The following is a 24,975-nucleotide window of genomic DNA, read 5'->3' on the forward strand; positions in this document are numbered from 1 at the left end:
CCTGGTCAGTCCCTGGATGGGAGACCAGATGCTGCTGGAAGTGGTGTTGGAGGGCCAGTAGGAGGCACTCTTTCCTCTGGTCTAAAAAAATATCCCAATGCCCCAGGGCAGTGATTGGGGACACTGTCCTGTATAGGGTGCCGTCTTTCGGATGGGACGTTAAACGGGTGTCCTGACTCTCTGAGGTCATTAAAGATCCCATGGCACTTATCGTAAGAGTAGGGGTGTTAACCCCGGTGTCCTGGCTAAATTCCCAATCTGGCCCTCAAACCATCATGGTCACCTAATAATCCCCAGTTTACAATTGGCTCATTCATCCCCCTCCTCTCCCCTGTAACTATTCCCCAGGTCGTTGCTGCAAATGAGAACGTGTTCTCCGTCAACTTACCTGGTAAAATAAAAAAAATAAAAAAAAATGGTGCAGTTATTAATTACACTTTGGATGGTGCATCAATATACCCAGTCACTACAAAGATTCCTAACTCAGTTGCTGGAGAGGAAGGAAACTGCTCAGGGATTTCACCAAGGGGCCAATGGTGATTTTACAACAGTTACAGAGTTTAATGGCTGTGATAGGAGAAAACTGAGGATGGATCAACAACATTGTAGTTACTCCACAATACTAACATAAATTAAAGAATACAAATATTCCAAAACAAGCATTCTACTTTTTGGGGTTACTATATTGTTTGTAGACATTACTGCACTGTTGGAGCTAGATACATAAGTATTTCACTGCACCTACGAAAACATCTGCAAATCTGTGTACACGACCTATAAACATTGATTTTGCCTTTCCTAACCACTGTTCTTCTGCACCTGGATTGCTTGCTCTGTTGGGTTTTAGGCTGGGTTTCTGTAAAGCAGTTTGTGACAACTATTGATGTAAAAATGCTGGCCTGAGGATGGAGTTGTCCCAGATTTCAGCCTCTTCTTTGGCAGGACAGTCTCAAAAGCCATACCACTTGGCATGAGGAGCGAGTGAGGGTGAACTACCCATAGTCTCCACAAGGGAGCACTAGTTCTGCCAGAGCTAGGGAGATCTTATTCTGTAATTCATTCACCTTCAGCAGTTACTAGGTCAAGTTACTAGGTCATGAAAAATATAACTACAGCAGTAGTTTAACAATGTTTTACCCACCATTTAATGCCTTATCACCTGTGTTACCTTCTGTAAAGATCAGATATGGGAATGATCATTCAAGAAGTAGATGAACGCTGTAGAACGCTGGTCTACATGCTTTAACATGTATTTTGTCTTTATGTCCTTCAATGTGATGTCTTAGAAGTATGTCCAACATTGATTTCAGGGGACAGTCTTGGGCCTTCCAGGTGAAGAATTTGTCACAGGTCAGATCTATTGTTGATGCTTTGTATTTCCATTTTTAAAATCATTCAATTGGTATTTCTATCACAGATAAATCATTCTATACTATTTCAAAGTGTTTGTAAGGAAAATAACAATGGTTAAAAACGTGATTTAGATTTTTTGAAATGTGACCATTGATTTTATTTCCTCGGATCCCTTAGCATCTATAACGCGTTTGAGGACAGGAGTCCCTGCACCAGACAAAACATGTATATAAACCTCAATATGAGTTTACTCAAAAGTCTTGCAGACTGACATTCAGCGTAGAGATAGGGTGCACATGCAAAAAAATCCAAGTTTATTCTTACTTAGTATCTACATTTATTACATTCAATATATTTCTGGCCTCTATTTAACAAAAAGAGAAACATCAGATGCAGACACAGGTGGAATTGAAACATTTAAGAGAATGGATTGAAAGGTAATTTAACAAGAAACTCATAAACATCTCCACTCATAAAACTTTATGTGTGTCCTTATCAGAGAAGAGTGACTTGTCCTCTGACATAAGCAGCAGTAATCATGTCTGGATCTTTTCTGGATTTCAGTCCCAGCCAGCAAGAATGGCTAACCACATGGGGTAATGAAAGCTAGAGGAGGCCCTGTCTAAGCAGCTGGCTAGGAGGCCTCAGATGGCTTGTCCTCTTCTGACTGTGATGATTTTACTATTATTAAAGGGTGTGTAGAAAAGAACTGTGAAATCCTAGTGGCAAAGACACACCCCTTTACACCTTTGCCCTTTGTATCAATGAGACACTGATCAGAGTCACCTGAGAGGGAAAAGAGAGAGACGCAGGGCACTATTTAATCACATATAAGTACATGATCTGTGTTACTATTCTGTCAGATACTGATACATACACACATACTCAAACATGGACACAGTAACACACAGAGGGAAGATGGTGGGATGGGGGTCAGTAACGGTCACTGTTTCTCAGTTCTCCGCAGGCTACAGAACAAACACAGCCTGGGAGAGAGAGAGAGATTCTGTAGCACTACAGCGTAACCCCAGAGGTCACACACAGACCCAGGGGCTTAATAATAGTGCACACGCACACTTTAATAAGACCAGAAAACACACTGAGGTATAACATTCAATAGTGAATGGACCATATTTAAACTTGTTCAATTTAGCCTAAGGGCTTAGGCTATGTATTGTTAGTGCTTGACTTGGACTGAAATAGGTGCTGGTAATCATTTTGGGTACCGGTACTGTTTATATTTAGTTGCAAGAGCTCCACAATACTTTTGAGCAAATATTCTATAAGATATTCTAAAATATTATATTTCGGGGCAGCACGTGGTTAGAGCGGTAACCCGAAAGGTTGCTGGATCAAATCCCTGAGCTGACAAGGTAAAAATCTGTAGTTCTACCCCTGAACAAGGCAATTAACCCACTGTTCCCTGGTAGGCTGTCATTGTAAATAAGAATTTGTTCTTAACTGACTTACCAGGTTAAATAAAATAAATAAGAGGTGCAGAAGCTCAAGCAGTGAAACGTTGAGGTGCCAGTACTCAGCTCCAGTGAGCTCCTGCCCAAGTCAAGCACTGTGTATTCAAATCAAATAAAACACAGTGAAACGCATACTTACACGCCCTTAACCAACAATGCTGTTAAGAACATGCCTAAAAAAAGTAAGAGATAAGAAAAACAAATGATTAAAGAGCAGCAGTAAATAACAATAGCAGGGCTATATACAGGGTACAGAGTCAATGTGCGAGGGCACCGGTGTCGAGGTAATTCAGGTAATATGTACATGTAGGTAGAGTGATTAAAGTGATTATGCATAGATAACTGACTGTATTGTCTAACTGTTGATGTAAAAGGTATGACATTCAATAGTCAAGGGGCCAATACATAGCCTTGGGCCTAGGCTATGTATTGTCTAACTCTTGATAGCCTACCATGCATACATATGCATAGTGTACATGCATAGCGTCACCTTAATCATGCATTTTCAGGGGTCTTTTGCCAGCGACCCTTATAAAAACGCATGACCGATACTCACTTGTCTTTTTTTTTTACTGGCCTATTCAAAACTCAGGTCGACTATAGGCTACCATTTTCTCTGACACTCATCCACCTAATGCACATTGCCACCTAATTATACCACCCTCATATTCTTCACTGTCATGTTTCATCAAACGTTGATATGTTAAATGTTACGCCACGATGGAACAATGTTGGTAAATGTAGCCAATTCTTGGTAGACCTAGTCATATTTTCAGCGTTATACTTTTCTCGATGATTCAGAGCTCGCCATAGTTTTTTTGCTGCCCGCTGGCATTTCGATTGACTAACATATTCAGTAATTAATACATCGAAATGCCCGTCCTTGATATAACCGAGACACCGGCAGTAATTATTAAAGCACAAATGTAGCCTATCAAATGAAACGCAATCCGGTGATGAACCCCAAAACAAGAGATCGACCACGTGACTAGAGAGCTCAGTTAGTAGTCATATGACCTGTAGTGCTTCTATATGCAGGGCATGGACACGGCAATTGTTGCGCGCACAGGACTTCGAGTCAAGCGTCTGAGGCCAACATTGTTGGCGCATTAGGCTAGTTTCGTCCTCGACATGACTAGCATGTATTTTGTTAGTTTGGTGGTGTATTTCCTTGCTGTTTCGTGTCTTACGTGGGCTGACTACGCCCCTGACGAGGTAACCGAACTACCGGGAATGTCGTTTAAACCAAACTACCGGCAATGGTCAGGCTATTTGAAAGCCAGCCCAGGAAAGTTTCTCCATTACTGGTGAGTATCAGTAATGCCATACGTCGCACCCTTGACTAACTAAAAATTTAGTGTTTTCTTCTGGTTGGGGATGTTTTCAGGAACTCCAGCTCGTGCACAGCATTAGTTTACTACAATATGTATCAGTGGGAATCGGTTTACTCCAAATGGGTGAAATAATAAATGAATCAACGCATGGCATAAGTAACCGTATTAGAGTGGCTATTGCTCAATAGTATATTAATACATACAGTAGTTATTACAGAGACAACTGAAGCATGTTTTAACAAAAGAGAACTTCAAATAGAAAGTCACAGGCAGAAGAGGAAACGCTTCTGAAGCTGGACTAGATGATTGTTTATACTTGCTCTTTTGCTACTTCCTCCAGCATTGGTCATGCATGGTGTTGTAGCGTGTACCTTTCATTGAGAAGTTTAAGAGCTAGACCACCCTTTGCCATAAGTTATGAGAAGTTAATGATTGACAAAATAACACATGACAAACTTTTATTCTAGTGTTCTATAGGCCACATGTACACACACATAAACATAATCAGCAGACATTATTGTACCTGGGGTCTAGAATTAAGTGTGGAGTGCACAGGGTGCACCAAGTGTGTCTTTGGGTGCTCTCTATCTCCTGTTAACCTGGCCCTCTATCTCCCTGCTTCCCCAGGTTTGTGACCTCACAGAGGGACCCACTGAAGGACCCTGTTGTGCTGTGGCTGAATGGAGGGCCAGGCTGCAGCTCGCTGGATGGCTTTCTGTCAGAGAACGGCCCCTTCCATGTGAGTTCTCCCACACGTTACCTTTTCAGCATGAGCTTAGCAGGACTTGTGATTTCAGTTTGCCTGTGTCTCAGTGTAACCTTATTGTATGCAGTGATTCCCACAGAATAACAACATAATTTTGTCTCCCTCAGGTTAATGATGATGGGGCCACTCTGTATGAAAATAAGTTCAGCTGGAACAGGATCGCCAACGTTCTGTACCTAGAGTCCCCTGCAGGTGTGGGATACTCCTACTCTGACGACCAGAAGTACAAAACCGACGACGACGAGGTGAGATCATCAGGGTCTCATTCGGGAGAGTGAAATGCATTAAATAAATCATAAACAATTATTTACCTCTTGTCAAAGGCATGTCTGTTATACACACTGTATTCCTATCTGAACGTTCCAGTGTTGTTCCACTGACAGTGGCTCAGAAATCATGCACTTCAATCTTCCTTACTGAATACTAAAGTAATAGTAACTGATATATCTCCCCATTTACTATTAGGTGGCTGATGACAACTACTTAGCTCTGCAGAGTTTCTTTGCCAAGTTTCCAAACTTCACACAGAATGAGTTCTTCATCATCGGTGAGAGTTATGGTGGGATATATGCCCCGACACTCAGCCAGCGTGTGGCCACAGGAACCGCAAAGATTAACTTCAAGGTGAGTTGATTCACACACCGACTTAATTGTTTTGAGTGGTTTCCACTCTTACGCTCCCTGAAAATCTAAAGACTAAGCATAAGTTACAAGCAATGCAATGGAATTCCAGCCTATCCAACCACCTGTCAATGATAATGTAGAGAAGGCAAGGAGAGGATGATATGAATCCAATATGTATGACAGTTATAAAGAACTCCTTTAATGTGTTTTTCAGGGCTTTGCAGTGGGTAATGGCCTCAGTAGCTATGCCCTGAATGACCAGTCTCTGATCTACTTTGGTTACTACCACGGCCTCTTCGGAGAACAGTAAGAACGCGCAACACATTCACTCATGTGGGCCCAGACTGTTTTGTTACGTTTACATGACTGGGGCTAACTATTTTCGAAAGCCCCACAATGTATGTATAGGCCCCCAATATGAATCCAAGCTTGTCTGATGCTTCTGTTACAAGACATTGCAATGTGTTTAAGTAAACTATCCTCTTGCAGACTGTGGACAGATCTGAACACAAACTGCTGTGATAAGGGAACATGTAACTTCTTCAACAACAGCAAGGAGGCCTGCAAGACACTGGTACACATGGAAACACTTTTACAATCGGATAAGAAGTATTATACATCAAATACAAAAATTGGGCTATGACATGCATAAAAATCTGTACTTGTACCTTTTGTTTCTCATTCATTCTTGCCCTCAGTTGAGCCAGGCCTTTAGTATTGTGTATGATTCTGGGCTGAATGAGTATGCTCTTTACATGGACTGTGAGGGTGGAGTCAGGGCCAGAGCCTATGAGAGGAGCATGAGCCAGCTCTTCAGGAACTACAGGAAGCACTGGGACAACTTCCAGGTAAGTGCCCCTCCTATAGAGGAATACAGTGTTCAAGTCCATCCTGGCGTTAGACATTGGTAGTCTTGTGTTCAGAAGGGTTGTTCTGGTTATTCTCAAATTATGTTTGAAGTGGTTATGATGGAAGAAATTGGTGTTATGTAAGTACTTTGTCTTGCTGTAGCTGCTGAAGGTGCCGTCCGTCACTGGCCAAACTCCTCCTGTGGGTGAGGTCCCTCCCTGCATTAACAGCACAGCTCAGATGAACTGGCTCAACCGGGGTGATGTGAGAAAAGCCCTACACATCCCTGATACACTTCCACCCTGGGACATCTGCAGGTATATTACACTAGTACCCACACATCCCTAATACTCAGTAAGTCTAGATTCAGCAAAGGGACTTCTAAAACGTGACAACAGTAAACTACCTACAAAAGGACATCTTTACCATAACTTTCTATGTAGTGACGTGGTGGGAGGACAGTACACCAACATCTACCCGACAGTGAAGGATGTGTATCTGAAGTTGCTGTCTCTGGGTGTCCGGGCGCTGGTCTATAACGGAGACACTGACATGGCCTGCAACTTCCTGGGAGACAAGTGGTTTGTGGAACAGCTCAACCAGAAGGTAAAGCGCTTGAAGACTGGTATTTGAGTCATGTGGCATAGAGATTTGGATGCTGGGTTGCAGGGTATTTGGCATGTTTGTAACTCACAGGGCATGCAGTGTGAAGACTTTGTTTTCTTTCATGTCCAGACAACCACCAAGTACCAGAGCTGGATATCTGATGATCAGATTGCCGGCTTCTACGAGCAGTATGGAAACATCACCCTCCTGACTGTGAAGGTAAGCACTACTTAGTTAGCATATTGGCATTGATTCACTGTCTTCAGACTCATTAGCACACCAGACATGTTCATAAAGATTAGTGGATGCAACAGGGGTGAGGCTGCTGTGTTCTAATCCCATCTTCTGTTTCAGGGCGCTGGTCACATGGTGCCGCAGTGGGCTCCAGGCCCCGCCTTAGACATGTTCCAGTCCTTCCTGTCAAACAAACCCTACTGAGCATGCTCCTGGGGCTGCTTCCAGTGTCTGTAATGGAACTTTTTAGTGGGTCAGGATGATGACCTGTTTTTCTCAGGGAGGGTTGGATGGAAAAGGGGAAACAAATGTTTTGTTTTTGTATTGTGATCAAATGAAATGTTTCTGTTGCACTCCAAGTAAGCTCAGTAGATCAAAGCTCAACTTTGGAGGAACGCAAGTGTACACACTTATCAGTGTTGGGGTGACAGGAGTGTAATTGGACTATGCCATTTCTTAATTTCAGTAAATGTATAATTGTACTTTTCTTGAAGCAAACTACATATGAATAGCCTTAGAGAAATGTTTTGACCATGTGATGCGCCTTAACAATCTTCCTTCAGTGATGCTGTGCAATCACTCTGGTTGGCTTTCTAACTGATTAGGAGCTTGTTAGTCGCATCAGAACTGTCATTTGCCTTTTGTGAATTTCCTCATGCAATTTCTGAATCAGGGGGTTTCAATTGTCACCACTTGGGGGAGCTGAAATGCCATGGTTCTCAAATAGCCAGAAGGCATATCAGCACTTTAAAAGAATCTAACTTTCTTTCTAATAAATGCTTTTTATGAAACTCTTTGTATCTCATTAATTTTAAGAGCATTTTTTTATTGAACATGATTGATTAATAACAGAATGTGTTAAAACATTCAAGTAATCTTAAGGGACTGTTCCATAGACATGTAAAGATAATGGTGGTGAATTCCAGGGATGGGGATTGAGCACCAGAAATGTACTTCTCAGCCACCATGCTGAAGATTCAGTACACAACAGGCCAATCAGTGTAGCAGTTTAACTGGACATGACTAGTGATTCCTGTGTTAACTGAAATGAAGCTATTTTTAGTTGCTTCAAGATATACAGGTAGGATTTGTTGCAAAAGTTATTATACATCAATGTCACCAGTGCTTCTGACATCTGCTGACATAAAAAGGACTTTATAAATACATTTGACTAGTCCAGGCGTTTTCCAACTGGGGTACTGCAGGGGTCTGCAATGTAAAACGTTTTTGGAGAGAAAAAATATTTGTATTTTAAATATAGATTTAATGCCATGTTTGAGAACTAACAAATAAAAGCCAGACAAAGAAAACAGGCAATTGGCAAACATACTTATTGATTTGTTTGAGCAGAGGAGCATAGCATTAGTCATGGCAAAATTGTCTCACTGTAGAATTGCTGGAAATTAGCTTCAAAACTGATACATTTTCTCTGAGCTCAATGGAAAAATGTGTAGAATTGCAGAATTATTTTAAATTTTCTCTACACCACCAGTGGTGACCTGTAATTTGAGCCCCACTTTTGTGCAAAAAAAATATACAGAATTAATAAAGCCACATACAAACATGGTATTTTTTTTTTTTAAGGCAGCTCCCAAATGTCGGTGTTTCAGCCTAGCTCAGTGCTTTCTGTGGTGGAGGAGCAAGCCAGCAGAAAATACGGAGTGTTGCGCCATGATTGGCTCAGTGTTCTGTCACTCGTGGGGACACTACGTCACCACCAAGTCTAAGGGTAGACCCCGAAAATTCTAGTCCCTTGGGTGCTGCCATAGAATTCCATAAGTGCCAATCAAAGAAGGCTCAAGGTCATTAGCCACAGATAAAAATGACACCAAATCACATATTTACAGTAGCTTTGATTGGACTGATCATGAAGTCATCATGAATCAAGTCGACAATCTACTGGCAAATCCTTTTTAATCCTTGTCATATGAATATAAATAAAGAGAAATTATTAGATAAAACGTATCAGTGCTCATTGGCCATTGGACATAAACATTACACAAGTTGGAAATTGCAAATTCAACAATGAGTGGTTTGGAAGTAATCAGTGACAATGGCTGTGTGGTCCCACTTCTGGGATTAAGGGGCTCTTTTCCAAGTTTAAAATGATAAACGTTCAACATTGGCTATGCTGTCAATGACGCATGATTTGTGCCGCGCTCAAAACAACCGTTAACTCGGAACTGCAAAAACTTGACTTCCGTGAGCTCAAGACAACTGGGAAGTTGGGAATAAAACGAGCTCCGATTGGGAAAGTATGTTTTGAATGGTCATTCAACTCGGAATTGTAAATCCAGCCTCTTTCTAGAGCTATGACCTGAAGATCAATGACGTCATCATGATTTGACCTTGTATTTTTCCGCGTTCCCAGTTGTTTTGAAAGCACCATAAATTCAGAGAATGCCAGACTTTGAAGACAAAATTTGCACACAAAGGATTGCCACGCCACCTTCCTGTTCAAGTGAGCACAGCACAAGTGAGTCCAAAAATGTTTTGCTGCAGCATAAATGATGTAATATGCCAGGGAGATATGTATACTGTAGCTAAGAAAGTAATACTAAGTGTATGTTATGTAGTAAGATGTTAGTAGCCCATGTGCTTCACCCTAATAATTTGCTCTATTTACACCTCTTAATTTCACCTACAGTTCTAACTTGGTGGTGCACATGTAGCCTATAACCTGTTTTAGAGAAATGTAATCATTGAATATTGTAAGAGCTTTCATTGTCTGCTTACATGCCCCCTTTATTTATCCTACGGTTCTGACTTGGTGTATAGGGAGAACACTGTAAGAACGGCCCATGTTCTGAATTCTGTCGCTGTACATTTCAGAAGTGCTAAACAAATAGTTATATTGACTAATGTTCCATCCGTCCTAGCTTGCTCATGTCTTATTCGAAATTACGGATTGCCTATTATCCGCTTGTCATCCCCTTATGCCATAGTTTGTTCATCTCAATTGTCATTAGAAACCAGATTTGTTTAAGCAAGTCAGCCATATTAGCTATGTTTTTTTTAAAGGCAGTTACTGAGGCTGAATTAACTGTTTCGCTGTCAAACAAGGCTCCGCTGATAGCCAGGTGTAGCAGTGGTAAGAATGTTGGGACTCTGTGTAGGCCCTAACAGTGTGTTAGCACCGTTTGTCACCGTTATAGTGCAATTAATGCATTGTTTAGTGTTGTGGATTTGCTGGCACACATCCCACAATTTTGGGGATTTTTGCCCTACCAAGATACCTTTCTATCTAATAGACTGTTCGAGTTTACACTTCCTCTTCCAATGAGCTGTGTGTGTGTGTGTCTACCAAATCTACTCATTTTTAAATGTTGATTATTTTTTACCTGCCATAATCATGCACCTGATAAGATGTTTTCACTAACATGAGGGTTTAGGACAAAACTATGACAATCTAAATTCAATTACAAAACCGTCATGTTTATTAAATTGTAGATTGATAACAGGAGAATACATGACAATATAAGACTGCTTATTGTTCAACCAGATTACTAAATTGGTTCAGTTCAGAAAAAAACTATTTCCCTTGGCTCCAATTATGGTTAAGTTATAAAACAATAAAAAGTAATTGAATTTCAAGCATTTCCAATCTCATTCAAGTCATTGTAAAACAGTAATTGCTGCCCTGAGGAACAATCCCTTTGAACATGATAGATTTTTGTCCCTTAGCTCTGTGTCTGTAGTCTACAGCTAATCTCTCTATCAGTAAAGCACATTTAAAATATCTGTCTGTTTAAAGCTAGGCCAAATACAATAATTTAACCACAGGAATCAGCCTGAGACCCCAGACTTCTGAAATCTCAAAGGCATTCAAAATCGCTTAATACACTTGCCACGTTACACAGATTTCAGAACTGCAGTTGCAGGATACGTCTTCAAACCACTTGATCATTGGAATTGTAAAATTACTATGAAAATGGATGGAAATGTTTGGCTACATTCTTAAAACAGTATGTTCATTACTCATCAGTAACAACACCAATTAGAGATAGGTACCCTCTCCCACTGCCCAGTTTCTTGAGGGATGGGATGCCACCTGTAGTGCAGTGGTGCATGCTGGGCCAGCAGGGAAAGACATAGGGAGCGGCTGAGAATGTCAAGACGGATTTGGTACTGCAGCCCACAACGGGGCGAAAATAAATTAAAATCAAAAACATAACATTTGCATAATCTTTTTAAAAAGATAGGTCCCTTGTCAGAGGTTGCTCTCAGGACTCTCATCCAATCCTAGAGCATCGCTCCATAGGTGACACGAGTCGTTGCTATGGAGCGGTTTCATCATCAGGGAGACAACGAGACGTGCGGCATGCAGGAGATGTCACAAGAGGGAGTGTGTTTGCATGTATGTGTTGGATCCTCCACATCCTGATACAAGTCAATAAAGTTCAGAATAGCAGCATAGACCTGCATCCTCCTCCTCCTCATCCAGCAAAGAGTCTTCCTGGTCAGAATTCTATTGGCTGTCCGGATAGCGGATGGCGTCTTGATAGATGGCATTGGTGGTGGTCTGGCCAAAGATGAAAGTGCCGATGGTTACCATGAGGACACCGTAGACCACCATCCCATGCCAGCTATGGAGAGAGGAAATCAGCGTTCAGTAACAGTCACATAGGAGATTTCGTCATTTACATTTGTTCAATTACGTACAGGTAGTGAGTCTAGTTTTACCTAGCAGATCGGACCTCTGTTTCTGAGAGTTTTGCTTGAATCAGACACAGACCTGCAGGGAAGAGCAGACATTATATACAGGCATTATGCTTATTGCTGATATAAACACATTGTAAACACACACACAGAATCAGACACACTGGTCGTACCTGGGAAGACAAAGATGAAGCAGGCTGCCAGTCCTCCGATGAGGGAGATGACTCGGCCAATGTCGGGGATGAAGAGTGCGAGGACGAGTGTGATCGTGAACCACACAAGCGTCTGCAACACTCTGCGTCTCCGCTCACGCCTCACACACAATTCCACCTGCTCGCCGTGGAAACGGAGCCATAGCCCCTCCAGCACCGCCCTGAAGAAACAGGTTACACAACAATGTAGTATTGAAATGGCATGAGTGGCACACAGTGCTTTGTAGGGTAAGGTTAGGGTCTCACCGGCCACAGAAGTGTAGAATGGGATAGGAGGTGATAACACAGATGACGACGAAGGCCCTTGCGATCGCCACAGCGATGTCATTAGGAGGATATGACATCAGCACATCCTGACTGACGTTAGACCCAAATGACAAAAAGCCACAGACACCTGAGACATGGAGTATGCACCATTACACATCAACGAATAACACAAGAAATGGGCCATGTCATTAAAAAAAACCCTGATGCTTTCAAAACTAACTATAGAGCCACACAGCGGACAAATACACACACACCTGTGCCAGTGTAGACAAAGAGGCAGATGATCATGCCGACGGTGACCACACCTCCCCAGGGCTTGAGTTCACTCCTTCTCATGCTGTTAAACACTGGCACACTGCTCACATGACACTGAGAGATAGAGAAAGAGAGAGATTGTGTGAGGATGTAAGTAACTTCAAGCATTTTCAATCAAATAATAGAAATAGCCATATGCACACCATTGCACATTAATACACACACTCACAAACACAGACAGATACCTGGAAGCTAAAGCATATGGTGGGCAAGGCGTTCAACACTGCACTCCAGGAGGACGGGCTGTAACAGACACACTGGCTGATCAACACAAACAAAGCATGATGGGAACTGTAGTTTGATGTAGACTGTGCTCTAATGAAAGACGAGTGGGCTGAAATGCCGTTTCTGGACTCTCTCGCCCGTCTGGCACCATGGGTGCTTTGCAAACTCTTGGCATTCTCTCAACCGGCTTCATGAGGAATGATATTCCAACAGTCTTGAAGGAGTTCCCACATATGTGGAGCACTTGTTGGCTGCTTTTTCTTCACTCTGCGGTCCAACTCATCCCAAACCATCTCAATTGGGTTGAGGTCGGGTGATTGTGGAGGCCAGGTCATCTGCTGCAGCACTCCATCACTCTCCTTGGTCAAATAGCCCTTACACAGCCTGGAGGTGTGTTTTGGGTCATTGCCCTGTTGAAAAACAAAATTATAGTCCATCTAAGCGCAAACCAAATGGAATGGCGTATCGCTGCAGAATGCTGTGGTAGCATGCTGGGTAAGTGTGCCTTGAATTCTAAATAAATCACAGACAGTGTCACCAGCAAAGCTCCCCCACACCTCCTCCTCCACGCTTCATGGTGGGAACCACACATGCAAATATCATCCGTTCACCTACTCTGTGTATCAAAGACATTGCGCTTGGAACCAAAAATCTCAAATTTGGACTCATCAGACCAAAGGATAGATTTCCACAGGTCTAATGTCCATTGCTCGTGTTTCTTTCTTGCCCAAGCAAGTCTCTTCTTCTTATTGATGTCCTTATGTACTGGTTTCTTTGCAGCAATTTGACCGTGAAGGCCTGATTCACACAGTCTCCTCTGAACAGTTGATGTAGAGATGTGTCTGTTACTTGAACTCTGTGAAGCATTTATTTGGGTTGCTATCTGAGGTGCAGTTAACTCTAATGAACTTGTCCTCTGCAGCAGAAGTAACTCTGGGTCTTCCATTTCTGAGGCGGTCCTCATAAGAGTCAGTTTCATCATAGCGCTTGATGGTTTTTGCGACTGCACTTGAAGAAAGTTCTCTAAATTTTCTGGTTTGACTGACCTTAATGTCTTAAAGTAATGATGGACTGTCATTTCTCTTTGTTTATTTGAGCTGTTCTTGCCATAATATGGATTTGGTCTTTTACCAAATAGGGATACCTTCTGTTTACAAACCCTACCATGTCAAAACAAAATAGATTAGCTCAAACGCATTAAGGAAAGAAATTCCACAAATTAACAAGGCACACCTGTTAATTGAAATGCATTCGTGGTGACTACCTCATGAAGCTGGTTGAGAGAATGCCAAAAGTGTGCAAAGCTGTCATCAAGGCAAAGGGTGGCTATTTGAAGAATCTCAAATATAAAATATATGTTGATTTGTTTAACACTTGTTTGGTTATTACATGATTCCATATGTGTTATTTCATAGTTTTGATGTCTTCACTATTATTCTACAACGTAGAAAATAAAGAAAAGCCCTGGAATGAGTAGGTGTGTCCAAACTTTTGACTGGTACAGTAGTTCAGTTAGCTTACCTGGTTGGAATGTAGCCAGGGGTCATCTCTTTATCAGGCCAGATGTATTTCAGTATTACCACAATGGTGACATACCAGGTGCCAACAACACTCAGCGCACTACAAACAGGAGAACAGCAATATCAGACGGACCTGTGTTCCTGTAGCCTACTGATACAAAGCAGGCTTCAAATTCTAATTCAATCATCAGTTGTAGACTAAAGGGTGGTGTGGAAAGAAATACTTGGTCAATTTGTAAAGTGTATTCGTTGGATGCAGGAGGCATACCTGGCGTATTTCTGGAAGCCAATCTCTTTGGGGATGGAGAGAGGCAGAATGAACAGGACGGCGGTCACACAAATGGTGAACTTACGGTCAATGTACCAGTGACCACCGACCACACCGTCTGGCAAATGAGCTATTGCAGCTATCACTACAGAAAGACAGAGATAGTGAGAGAGATAGAGGAAAGGCAGCAGAGCAAACAAAACATTCCATTGACTAACGTCTTATTTAAAGAATTGTTGTAGTGCTGGCTATCTGATAGCAGGGTCATAGTCCATCTGAGGCTGACCTAAAGTGGCTTTCCAACTGGTCAGCACTTAAAGGCTTAATGGCCATTTCATTATGACGGCACATCTAAACAGCTGAGCTAGAGGATCTCATCACAGACTCCCTTGGCTCTTATCCACAGTGATAACAACTCTTAATTTACTGCCGACACTAATACAACACATCAACTAACACACAGCTAGTGTGATGGTGCAATAACAGATGAGGATGACCTTTTTCAAGGTACAAAGGAAATGGAAAACTGGTGAAAAAGGCTAGCCAATGCTACAATCTGCAACTTTGAGTGAAATGACCTTCTGTTTCGTCAACTGTGTGTGTGTGTGTGTGTGTGTGTGTGTGTGTGTGTGTGTGTGTGTGTGTGTGTGTGTGTGTGTAACCTAGCACTCTGGTACCCTGCAAACTATGATCTGTATTGCATTTTACACAAGTCAAACGTAATGGAGTCTGTGGCACGTTGTTAATGGTTGCGTTCATACAAGGACTTATACATAGCTAGACATGACCGCCTCATTGACCTGATAGCTAGTGATGTGAGACAGACAGTAACAGCATTCACAAACAGTCTCTTGTCAGAAGAGGCTGGTTTGATGTTGATGTGTTTTCTTATATACAGAGTATGCCAGATATTGTTGTTGTGGGGGAGGAGCACATTTTAGAAGTGGGTTACTCTTGACTCCTACATGGAGCAGACCTTTGCTGACAAGTTGCTGAAATACCAGCCCCTTGTGTGTCAGCGGTCATGGGCAGCTTAGCGGTTTGGAGAAGAAGGTGGGCAATTCTATGGTAACAAGAGTGATGCGGAGACTTCGATTTTTCACTTTAAAATGTATGTCAAACAAAAAACAATGATTCCAAAGTTAAACAACCCAGACAACTCTATGCACAATGTCTACTTTTAACTAGAGGTCGACCGATTAATCGGAATGGCAGATTAATTAGGGCCGATTTCAAGTTTTCATAAAAATAAAAAAAATGTACACCTTTATTTAATCTTTATTTAACTAGGCAAGTCAGTTAAGAACACATTCTTATTTTCAATGACAGCCTAGGAACGGTGGGTTAACTGCCTCGTTCAGTGGCAGAACGACAGATTTTTACCATGTCAGCTCGGGGGATTCAATCTTGCAACCTTACAGTTAACTATTCCAACGCTCTAACCACCTGATTACATTGCACTCCACGAGGAGCCTGCCTGTTACGCGAATGCAGTAGAAGCCAAGTTAAGTTGCTAGCTAGCATTAAACTTATCTTATAAAAAACAATCAATCATTATCACTAGTTAACTACACATGGTTGATGATATTACTAGTTTATCTAGCGTGTTCTGCGTTGCATATAATCGATGCGGTGCGTATCGTTGCTCCAATGTCTACCTAACCATAAACTTCAATGCCTTTCTTAAAATCAATACACAGAACTATATATTTTTAAACCTGCATATTTAGCTAAAAGAAATCCAGGTTAGCAGGCAATATTAACCAGGCGAAATTGTGTCCCTTCTCTTGCGTTAATTGCACGCAGAGTCAGTGTATATGCAACAGTTTGGGCCGCCTAATTTGCCAGAATTTTACGTAATTATGACATAATATTGAAGGTTGTGCGATGTAACAGGGATATTTAGACTTATGGATGCCACCCGTTACATAAAATACGGAACGGTTCCGTATTTCACTGAAAGAATAAACGTCTTGTTTTCGAGATGATAGTTTCCGGATACGACCATATTAATGACCTAAGGCTCGTATTTCTGTGTGTTATTATGTTATAATTAAGTCTATGATTTGATAGAGCAGTCTGACTGAGCGATGGTAGGCATCAGCAGGCTCATAAGCATTCATTCAAACAGCACTTTCTTGCGTTTTGCCAGAAGCTCTTCGCTGTGCTTCAAGCCTATCAACTCCCGAGATTAGGCTGGTGTAACCGGTGTGAAATGGCTAGCTAGTTAGCGGGGTGCGCGCTAATAGCGTTTCAAACGTCACTCGCTCTGAGACTTGGGAGTAGTTATTCCCCTTGCTCTGCATGGGTAACGCTGCTTCGAGGGTGGCTGTTGTCGTTGTGTTCCTGGTTCGAGCCCAGGTAGGAGCGAGGAAAGGGACGGAAGCTATACTGTGACACTGGCAATACTAAAGTGCCTATAAGAACATCCAATAGTCAAAGGTTAATGAAATACAATTGGTAGAGAGCGAAATCGTCCTATAATTCCTATAATAACTACAACCTAAAACTTCTTACCTGGGAATATTGAAGACTCATGATAAAAGGAACCACCAGCTTTCATATGTTCTCATGTTCTGAGCAAGGAACTTAAACGTTAGCTTTCTTACATGGCACATATTGCACTTTTACTTTCTTCTCCAACACTTTGTTTTTGCATTATTTAAACCAAATTGAACATGTTTCATAATTTATTTGAGACTAAATTGATTTTATTGATGTATTATATTAAGTTAAAATAAGTGTTCATTCAGTATTGTTGTAATTGTCATTATTACAAATACCGGTACCCTTTTTTTTCTTTCTTTTTTTAAATCGTCCGATTAATCGGTATCTGCTTTTTTTGGTCCTCCAATAATCGGTATCGGTACCGGGGTTGAAAAATCATAAATCGGCCGACCTCTACTTTGAACTATTACCAAAAACACATTCACCTGAAGAACGGCGCAGATGCAAAGTTTAGTAACCGAGTGCCGTCAAACTTTGCATCTGCACTGTCTTCAAGTAAATGCATCCATAAGTGTCCAGATATCCGTGTCCTTTTGAATTGCTTGAATTCTTCGACTGTAATGTGATTTGTGGATTAAAATAAAGTATTTAAAAAGGTGTGCGCACACGTTCATTATCTGTGTGAGGGAAACACTCACAGCGGTCCAGCTGGTCTCCAATGACGATAAAGAAGGCGATGCAGGTGCCGAAGGTGTAGACGGCAATGGCCACCTCACAGATTACCCCGGTGACCTTCCCACACGAGGCCCGCACCACCTCCTGGTAGGTGCTCTCATTACTGACCTAGACAAACAGCACAGGGTCACTAGGACGAGCACTGCTGGATAAGAATGTCTTAAATTGAAGGGGGGGGGGTGATGTATTAACTTACTAACCTGGGAGCAGTATGCCAGGATCACCAGACCGCTGATGATGAAACTCAGCATGGACTACAACACACAAAAACAGGAAGTTTTACCAAATACATCCCTGTATATATATGCAGTATTTCTCACTTCTGCTCCTGGAGTGCCACAGTGTGCAGGCTTCGGTCTCAAAAGTGTGTGAGTAGCGCTCACCATCTGTAGCACCACCCCTGCAATCACGCCTCCGGCCATGTTGAAGGCGGCGGGGAAGTTGAGTAGTCCTGCCCCCAGCGCAGCGTTCACCACAATGAAGACAGCGGCTGTGGCAGACACCCCTCCCTTCCTCTCCCTGTCTGACAAAGGGGGGCGAACAGACTCCACACTGGGGCTCTGCAGTAGCCACACCCTCTCACCAGCATCTTCACTCCCAGCCTCGGCCCAGTCACCCGCCTCACTGTTAATCGCCATGGGACACCACCGGGCTGGCACAGTCCCAAAAACACTACCTAAAATACCCCCAAATTCACTCTACTCTGTTCGCCACAGACTTCAACACTAAAGAGCTGAGTTGAGGGTATTCAGAGTTTGGGTTGAGGGGTAAGTCTGAAGGTTGAAAGTTTGTTGTGGCTCTTGTGACATTCAGGACACAGATGACTGCTTGTCAGTTTATCCTCAAAGTGGATGTAGTGTCACCCAGCAGTCAACCCTTTCGTCAATCTGCAACAAGACAAACACACATTATAGCTTTGGCCTTCTCGACACCTTATCTCAGCGCTCTCTAAGTGCTTACTACCTAGTAAAGCTACAACCTGCTTTCCCAGTCGCCTACACGTTCTTGTCAGTGCGTTCTCCCCCCAGTCCCATGCCTTGTGCTGTCGGCTGACCTTGCTTTACTCATCGACACCGTCCCATGTTTTGTGCTGTCAGCTGACCTTGCTTTACTCATCGACACCAGGATATGACCAAAAATAAAAATCTTAAATAAATAAAAAGACTGGTCAAAAAAAGACTAATCACCAGGAACTCACTTAAAATGAGTTTAATTTAAGAAATCTTTTCCCAAGTATTCCCACGAATAAAAAAAGAGGCATGATCGTGTCTCAAAGTAATCAAGGTACGAAAATTTTATTTACCAATACAGCCTCTTTTTGGGCCTTGTTGTGGTCAATTTGCAGTGTTCAAAATTATTATAATTATGTTCCGGCACCCCGACCATTCACTCCGACAAAAATCGCCCCTTGGCTGAATTTAGTTGCCTACCCCTGCTTTACAGCATCCCTCTGAAACACATTCTAAAGAGACGATGTAATCATTAGTTTTAGATAATCTCTTGGGATCAGACCTTTCACTTCATATCCCTGAGAAGGATCACAGTAAAGTGGACTTCAGTGATCAGGGTCACTGTTCTCATGATGACACAGTGTGTCACAGTAGATAACTGTTGTAAACCTCACTGTCAGGCGTGTGACCTACACACTAAACAGGCTAATTAGTGTACTTGTCAGAGGCTATGCATTTTTGCAGGCATTCATGTAGCTAAGCTATGTCATGGACATGTTGATTTTAAGTCATACATGAGAATAGGCTATATTGAAATACAAGGTGGATAACAACTTCATCTCACTTCATTTAGTAAAAGGGAAATAGACTACATACTTCTCTTACCTCAATTATTTTGTCATTTTGTTTGTGTTCACAAGTTGCTAGGCAGAGATGTTAAGGGGCCTGTCAATAGACCATAAACACAAAATAAAAAGATGACACGTGTCTGCAACTAGTCATCCTCAACCATCTTTAGATTTTTCTTGAAGTTGAGGTGACTTGGAGAAATTAATTATCATACCATGAACATTTTCAAATCCCCTGAAGGGGAAATATATCCCCTGCAGGACTTTAAGACCTATTTTTAAAAAAGGGGATAGTTTACCTACATTTAATATAATTTTTTACCAAATTCTTAAAAAGGTGCAATATGCAGAAATCGCTCCGCCATTTCCTGGTCGCAAAAATTCTAAATAGTTTGCCTAACTTCAGTTTATGTGACAACCATCTAAACCACTGTGAAATACACTACCGGTCTTAGAAGGTTTAGAACACCTACTCATTCAAGGGTTTTTCTTTATTTTGACTATTTTCTACATTGTAGAATAACACTGAAGACATCAAAACTATGAAATAACATAGATTAGTAACACACACAATGTCATCAAATCATAGAAACGCCACTGGAGGTACCTAAACAATAACAACGACTAGAAATATTCATAAAATACAGACATTTTGTAGCTTTACTAATAGTCAACTTTGCATATAAAGCAGTTGAATCTTAGATTCAGATCTAGCTACAGGCCTAGAAAAACACAAATCACGACAATGAACCTAATTGGTGATGTCTTTACAGCAAACTGGACACCGCATCATTGTCAACTGTTGCTAGCTGGCTGATAGTTTTCGAAAGCTGCTACCGACCTCTTCATCTACATATCCTTTAACCTATTCAGTTGAAAATATGAAAATGCATATAATATACTCAAATACTCGATAAATACCTCTCTGTTGTCTCTCCGATGCGTGTGTTTTTCTGCAACAATCGCACGTGCAATGAAATTCCTGCTGAACAAGATCAGGTGACGATGTACAATTACGTCTTTAAAAACGAAGTGCATGGTGGGAATTGTAGTTTACTGCCACGGGAACACAAAATCATACCAGGGAGGGTTTTAGCAGGGTAGATACTGCAGCACAGGAGGCTGCTAAGGGGAGGACGGCTTAAAATAATGTCCGGAATAGCGCGACTAGAATGGTTTCAAACATATGGAAACCATACAGTTGAAGTCGGAAGTTTAGATACACCTTAGCCAAATACATTTAAACTCAGTTTTTCACAATTCCTGACATTTAATCATAGTAAAAATTCCCTGTCTTAGGTAAGTTAGGATCACCACTTTATTTTAAGAATGTGAAATGTCAGATAAATAGTAGAGAGAATGATTTATTTCAGCTTTTATTTCTTTCATCACAATCCCAGTGGGTCAGAAGTTTACATACAATCCATTAGTATTTGGTAGCATTGCCTTTAAATTGTTTAACTTGATGTTACAGAGTCTAGTTGATAGGTATTCGACTACCCGGACTGTTCCCCGGACTCCGAGTGTAGGGATTTGTACAATGCATAAACAAGGCTATTGAACTTGACATTGGTGTCTGTCTTTATTCCTTTATCCAATATATCATACTGAAACATGGTATCAGAAGTGGCTCGGAAAACACGTTTGTTATTTTTGTAGCTAAGTACAGTATAGGGCGCTGTTGCAATCTACTGCAGAGATAGCCTGCAGAGTTCTGCCCTACTATCCAGGTCTGTACCCAAACAATTTGAACTTATACTTTTAAAAATCCACCTCTCTAAAAACAAGTCTCTCACTGTTGCCGCCTGCTATAGACCACCCGCTGCCCCCAGCTGTGCTCTGGACACCATATGTGAACTGATTGCCCCCCATCTATCTTCAGAGCTCGTGCTGCTAGGTGACTTAAACTGGGACATGATTAACACCCCAGCCATCCTACAATCTAAGCTTGATGCCCTCAATCTCACACAAATTATCAATGAACCTACCAGGTACCACCCCAAAGCCGTAAACACGGGCACCCTCATAGATATTATCCTACCCAACTTGCCCTCTAAATACACCTCTGCTGTTTTCAACCAAGATCTCAGCGATCACTGCCTCATTGCCTGCATCCGTAATGGGTCAGCGGTCAAATAACCTCCACTCATCACTGTCAAACGCTTCCTGAAACACTTCAGGGAGCAGGCCTTTCTAATCGACCTGGCCCGGGTATCCTGGAAGGATATTGACCTCATTACGCCAGTAGAGGTTGCCTGGTTATTTTTTTTAAATGCCTTCCTCACCATCTTAAATAAGTATGCCCCATTCAATAAATTTAGAACCAGGAACAGATATAGCCCTTGGTTCTCTCCAGACCTGACTGCCCTTAACCAACACAAAAACATCCTCTGCATTAGCATCGAACAGCCCCCGTGATATGCAACTTTTCAGGGAAGTTAGAAACCAATATACACAGGCAGTTAGGAAAGCCAAGGCTAGCTTTTTCAAGCAGACATTTGCTTCCTGCAACACAAACTCAAAAAAGTTCTGGGAAACTGTAAAGTCCATGGAGAATAAGAACACCTCCTCCCAGCTGCCAACTGCACTGAGGATAGGAAACTCTGTCACCACAGATAAATCCACTATAATTGAGAATTTAAATAAGCATTTTTCTATGGCTAGCCATGCTTTCCACCTGGCTACCCCTACCCCGGTCAACAGCACTGCACCCCCCACAGCAACTCGCCCAAGCCTTCCCCATTTCTCCTTCTCCCAAATCCAGTCAGCTGATGTTCTGAAAGAGCTGCAAAATCTGGACCCCTACAAATCAGCCGGGCTAGACAATTTGGGCCCTTTCTTTCTAAAATTATCTGCCGAAATTGTTGCAACCCCTATTACTAGCCTGTTCAACCTCTCTTTCGTGTCGTCTGAGATTCCCAAAGATTGGAAAGCAGCTGCGGTCATCTCCCTCTTCAAAGGGGGGGAGACACTCTTGACCCAAACTGTTACAGACCTATATCTATCCTACCCTGCCTTTCTAAGGTCTTCGAAAGCCAAGTCAACAAACAGATTACCAACCATTTCGAATCCCACCGCACCTTCTCCGCTATGCAATCTGGTTTCAGAGCTGGTCATGGGTGCACCTCAGCCACGCTCAAGGTCTTAAACGATATCTTAACCGCCATCGACAAGAAACAATACTGTGCAGCCGTATTCATTGACCTGGCCAATGCTTTCGACTCTGTAAATCACCACATCCTCATCGACAGACTCGATAGCCTTGGTTTCTCAAATGATTGCCTCGCCTGGTTCACCAACTACTTCTCTGATGGAGTTCAGTGTGTCAAATCGAAGGGCCTGTTGTCCGGGTCTCTGACAGTCTCTATGGGGGTGCCACAGTGTTCAATTCCTGGGCCGACTCTCTTCTCTGTATACATCAATGATGTCGCTCTTGCTGCTGGTGAGTCTCTGATCCACCTCTACGCAGACGACACCATTCTGTATACCTCTGGCCCTTCTTTGGAGACTGTGTTAACAACCCTCCAGACGAGCTTCAATGCCATATAACTCTCCTTGCGTGGCCTCCAACTGCTCTTAAATACAAGTAAAACTAAATGCATGCTCTTCAACCGATCGCTGCCTGCACCTGCCCGCCCGTCCAGCATCACTACTCTGGACGGTTCTGACTTAGAATATGTGGACAACTACAAATACCTAGGTGTCTGGTTAGACTGTAAACTCTCCTTCCAGACTCACATCAAACATCTCCAATCCAAAGTTAAATCTAGAATTGACTTCCTATTTCGCAACAAAGCATGGGTGAGGAGGAGAGGGAAGAATTGTCTCCACTGGAAGGAAGATGAGAGGAGAGCAGCTGAGGGAACGGTCTTGGAACAAAGGAAATATCCAGGAGCTAAGCCTAAAGCAACAAAGGCTTCATCCTCAACCACCAGCAGCACCAGAAGAACCAGGCAAGCACCTGGTTATCTTAAGGATTATGTGGTCGAGTTTCCGACATCAAAGGGCAAGCCCACCCGAGCTCAAAGTGGTGATGGATCAACTGTACGTTTCAGCAATCAACCATCCCCTCTGAGCCAAGAACGGGAAACTGCTTTGGAGCAGGAAAGTGGTCTACAGGAAGAACCCATGGAGGTGACTCCCACAGCACAGGTTGACCAGCTTCCTGAGGCAGGCTCCGGTCACCCCTTAACTAATGGGAAATCATCGAGGCACTCTAGACGGAGTGGTAGTTCGACCAGTGGATACCCCTTTGGAAGTGGCCATGGCAGCCGCCATTCACTAGCCCTCAGCGATTCACAGACCGCTGTCCTACAAGAGAGGATGAAACTATTAGCTTTGGAGGAAATTGAGCGTCAGATTGAGGAGGAACGACAGGCTGACGAACAATGTCACCTATTGGATGTGCAGGCCCGTAGAGCTCTACAGGAACGGGAATTCATTGCCAAGGACCTGGCACAGCAGCGACGGCACCGTCAAGCCAGAAGGGAATTGGAGGAGGCACGGATGGTCTCATCCTTCCTGGAGAGTAACGAACAGGGAGTAGACCTGACCATCCCTCCACATGGACCTGACCTGTCTGCCTTTCTTTCCCAATCTGCCCCTCTGGTACAGCATGGCACACAGTTCCCGGAGGCTCCGGGGTCAACAGCCAACACGGAGCACGGTGGACAGGCCGCTCCACCAACGCCGTCTGTGCCAGTGACACAAGTTAGCATTCCTCCATCTGTACAAAGCATCACTCCTTCGCCTTTCTGCCAATTACCAACCACGGCAAATCATTCCTCTCGTCCAGGGCCAGGCCAGTCCTCAAACATCAGGTGGGAGGGCTCTCACCCAATTCCGGCTGCCACCAATGGAGGGTCTGGGACAGTAGGGGACCGGCCCATTGAGGCCACAGTAGGCTCATCAGAAGTCCCGGGTTTATCCTTCATGCAACCAGAAGAGGGAGCCAACATTATGAAACTTGTAGTAACCTCAGCCTATGGAATTCCCAGACCCAAACTGCCATACTTTGAGAGCGGAAAGGAGAGTGAATTTGTCCTTTTGGAAATGGCATTGGAGAGCCTACTGGGGATTCACAGTCATCTGTCAGAACGCTACAAATACCAAGTACTAATGGATCATTTGCGGTTTCCCAGTGCATACCAGCTGGCCCAATCCTTTATGCACTCCGCAACACCATACACTGCCGCTCTCCAGGCCCTGAAGGCGAGATATGGTGAGCCACGCCAGCTAGTCCAGAATGAACTAAACAACATCCTGAACACATCTCCAATTAAAATGGGAG

General features: G+C 42.8%; 2 protein-coding genes, 1 long non-coding RNA gene and 1 other non-coding gene across 5 annotated transcripts; 1 reads left to right on the forward strand and 3 right to left on the reverse strand.

The window, feature by feature from the left end:
• Positions 1 to 537: 537 nt before the first annotated feature.
• On the reverse strand, positions 538 to 3,777 carry LOC129854213 (uncharacterized). Its single transcript, XR_008759279.1, has 2 exons — positions 2,965 to 3,777; positions 538 to 2,139 (listed from the first exon to the last, which is right to left on the reverse strand). It is a non-coding gene; the product is annotated as an uncharacterized LOC129854213 (long non-coding RNA).
• Positions 2,298 to 2,420, reverse strand: LOC129854659 (small nucleolar RNA SNORA76). Its single transcript, XR_008759364.1, has one exon. It is a non-coding gene; the product is annotated as a small nucleolar RNA SNORA76 (small nucleolar RNA).
• A 75-nt stretch (positions 3,778 to 3,852) lies between the features above and the next one.
• LOC129854212 (lysosomal protective protein-like) lies at positions 3,853 to 8,029 on the forward strand. The gene is made up of 11 exons (XM_055921009.1): positions 3,853 to 4,132; positions 4,787 to 4,898; positions 5,033 to 5,170; positions 5,391 to 5,549; positions 5,764 to 5,855; positions 6,039 to 6,123; positions 6,248 to 6,397; positions 6,561 to 6,715; positions 6,842 to 7,004; positions 7,134 to 7,223; positions 7,359 to 8,029. The coding sequence occupies exons 1-11, from the start codon at positions 3,957 to 3,959 to the stop codon at positions 7,440 to 7,442; spliced, it is 1,404 nt and encodes a 467-aa protein (XP_055776984.1). The 5' UTR covers positions 3,853 to 3,956; the 3' UTR covers positions 7,443 to 8,029.
• A 2,623-nt stretch (positions 8,030 to 10,652) lies between these two features.
• On the reverse strand, positions 10,653 to 20,716 carry LOC129854214 (sodium-coupled neutral amino acid transporter 7-like). Of its 2 annotated transcripts, XM_055921011.1 has the most exons (13): positions 20,607 to 20,709; positions 19,723 to 19,782; positions 18,271 to 18,774; positions 18,088 to 18,141; positions 17,851 to 17,995; positions 14,705 to 14,849; positions 14,438 to 14,536; positions 12,877 to 12,934; positions 12,631 to 12,745; positions 12,356 to 12,503; positions 12,071 to 12,270; positions 11,922 to 11,973; positions 10,653 to 11,824 (listed from the first exon to the last, which is right to left on the reverse strand). In XM_055921011.1, exons 3-13 carry the CDS (start codon positions 18,523 to 18,525, stop codon positions 11,707 to 11,709), a joined length of 1,389 nt encoding a protein of 462 aa, XP_055776986.1. In that variant the 5' UTR covers positions 18,526 to 18,774; positions 19,723 to 19,782; positions 20,607 to 20,709; the 3' UTR covers positions 10,653 to 11,706. The 2 variants fall into 2 exon arrangements, with proteins under 2 accessions (XP_055776986.1, XP_055776985.1); XM_055921010.1 differs by lacking the exon at positions 19,723 to 19,782 and having other exon boundaries at positions 20,607 to 20,716.
• Between the last annotated feature and the right edge of the window lie 4,259 nt (positions 20,717 to 24,975).

The sequence above is a fragment of the Salvelinus fontinalis genome, chromosome 4, assembly GCF_029448725.1.
Source record: "Salvelinus fontinalis isolate EN_2023a chromosome 4, ASM2944872v1, whole genome shotgun sequence".
NCBI lineage: Eukaryota > Metazoa > Chordata > Actinopteri > Salmoniformes > Salmonidae > Salvelinus > Salvelinus fontinalis.

Coding starts and splice junctions, on each gene's coding strand:
- LOC129854214 (XM_055921010.1), bottom strand. CDS start 18,525: ATGGCGATTAACAGTGAGGCGGGTGACTGGGCCGAGGCTGGGAGTGAA. Junction 12,504..12,630: donor CTTTGTCTACACTGGCACAG/GTGTGTGTGTAT, acceptor TCCATGTCTCAG/GTGTCTGTGGCTTTTTGTCA. Junction 11,974..12,070: donor CTTCATCTTTGTCTTCCCAG/GTACGACCAGTG, acceptor TCTTCCCTGCAG/GTCTGTGTCTGATTCAAGCA.
- LOC129854212 (XM_055921009.1), top strand. CDS start 3,957: ATGACTAGCATGTATTTTGTTAGTTTGGTGGTGTATTTCCTTGCTGTT. Junction 4,133..4,786: donor GGAAAGTTTCTCCATTACTG/GTGAGTATCAGT, acceptor CTGCTTCCCCAG/GTTTGTGACCTCACAGAGGG. Junction 6,398..6,560: donor AGCACTGGGACAACTTCCAG/GTAAGTGCCCCT, acceptor GTCTTGCTGTAG/CTGCTGAAGGTGCCGTCCGT.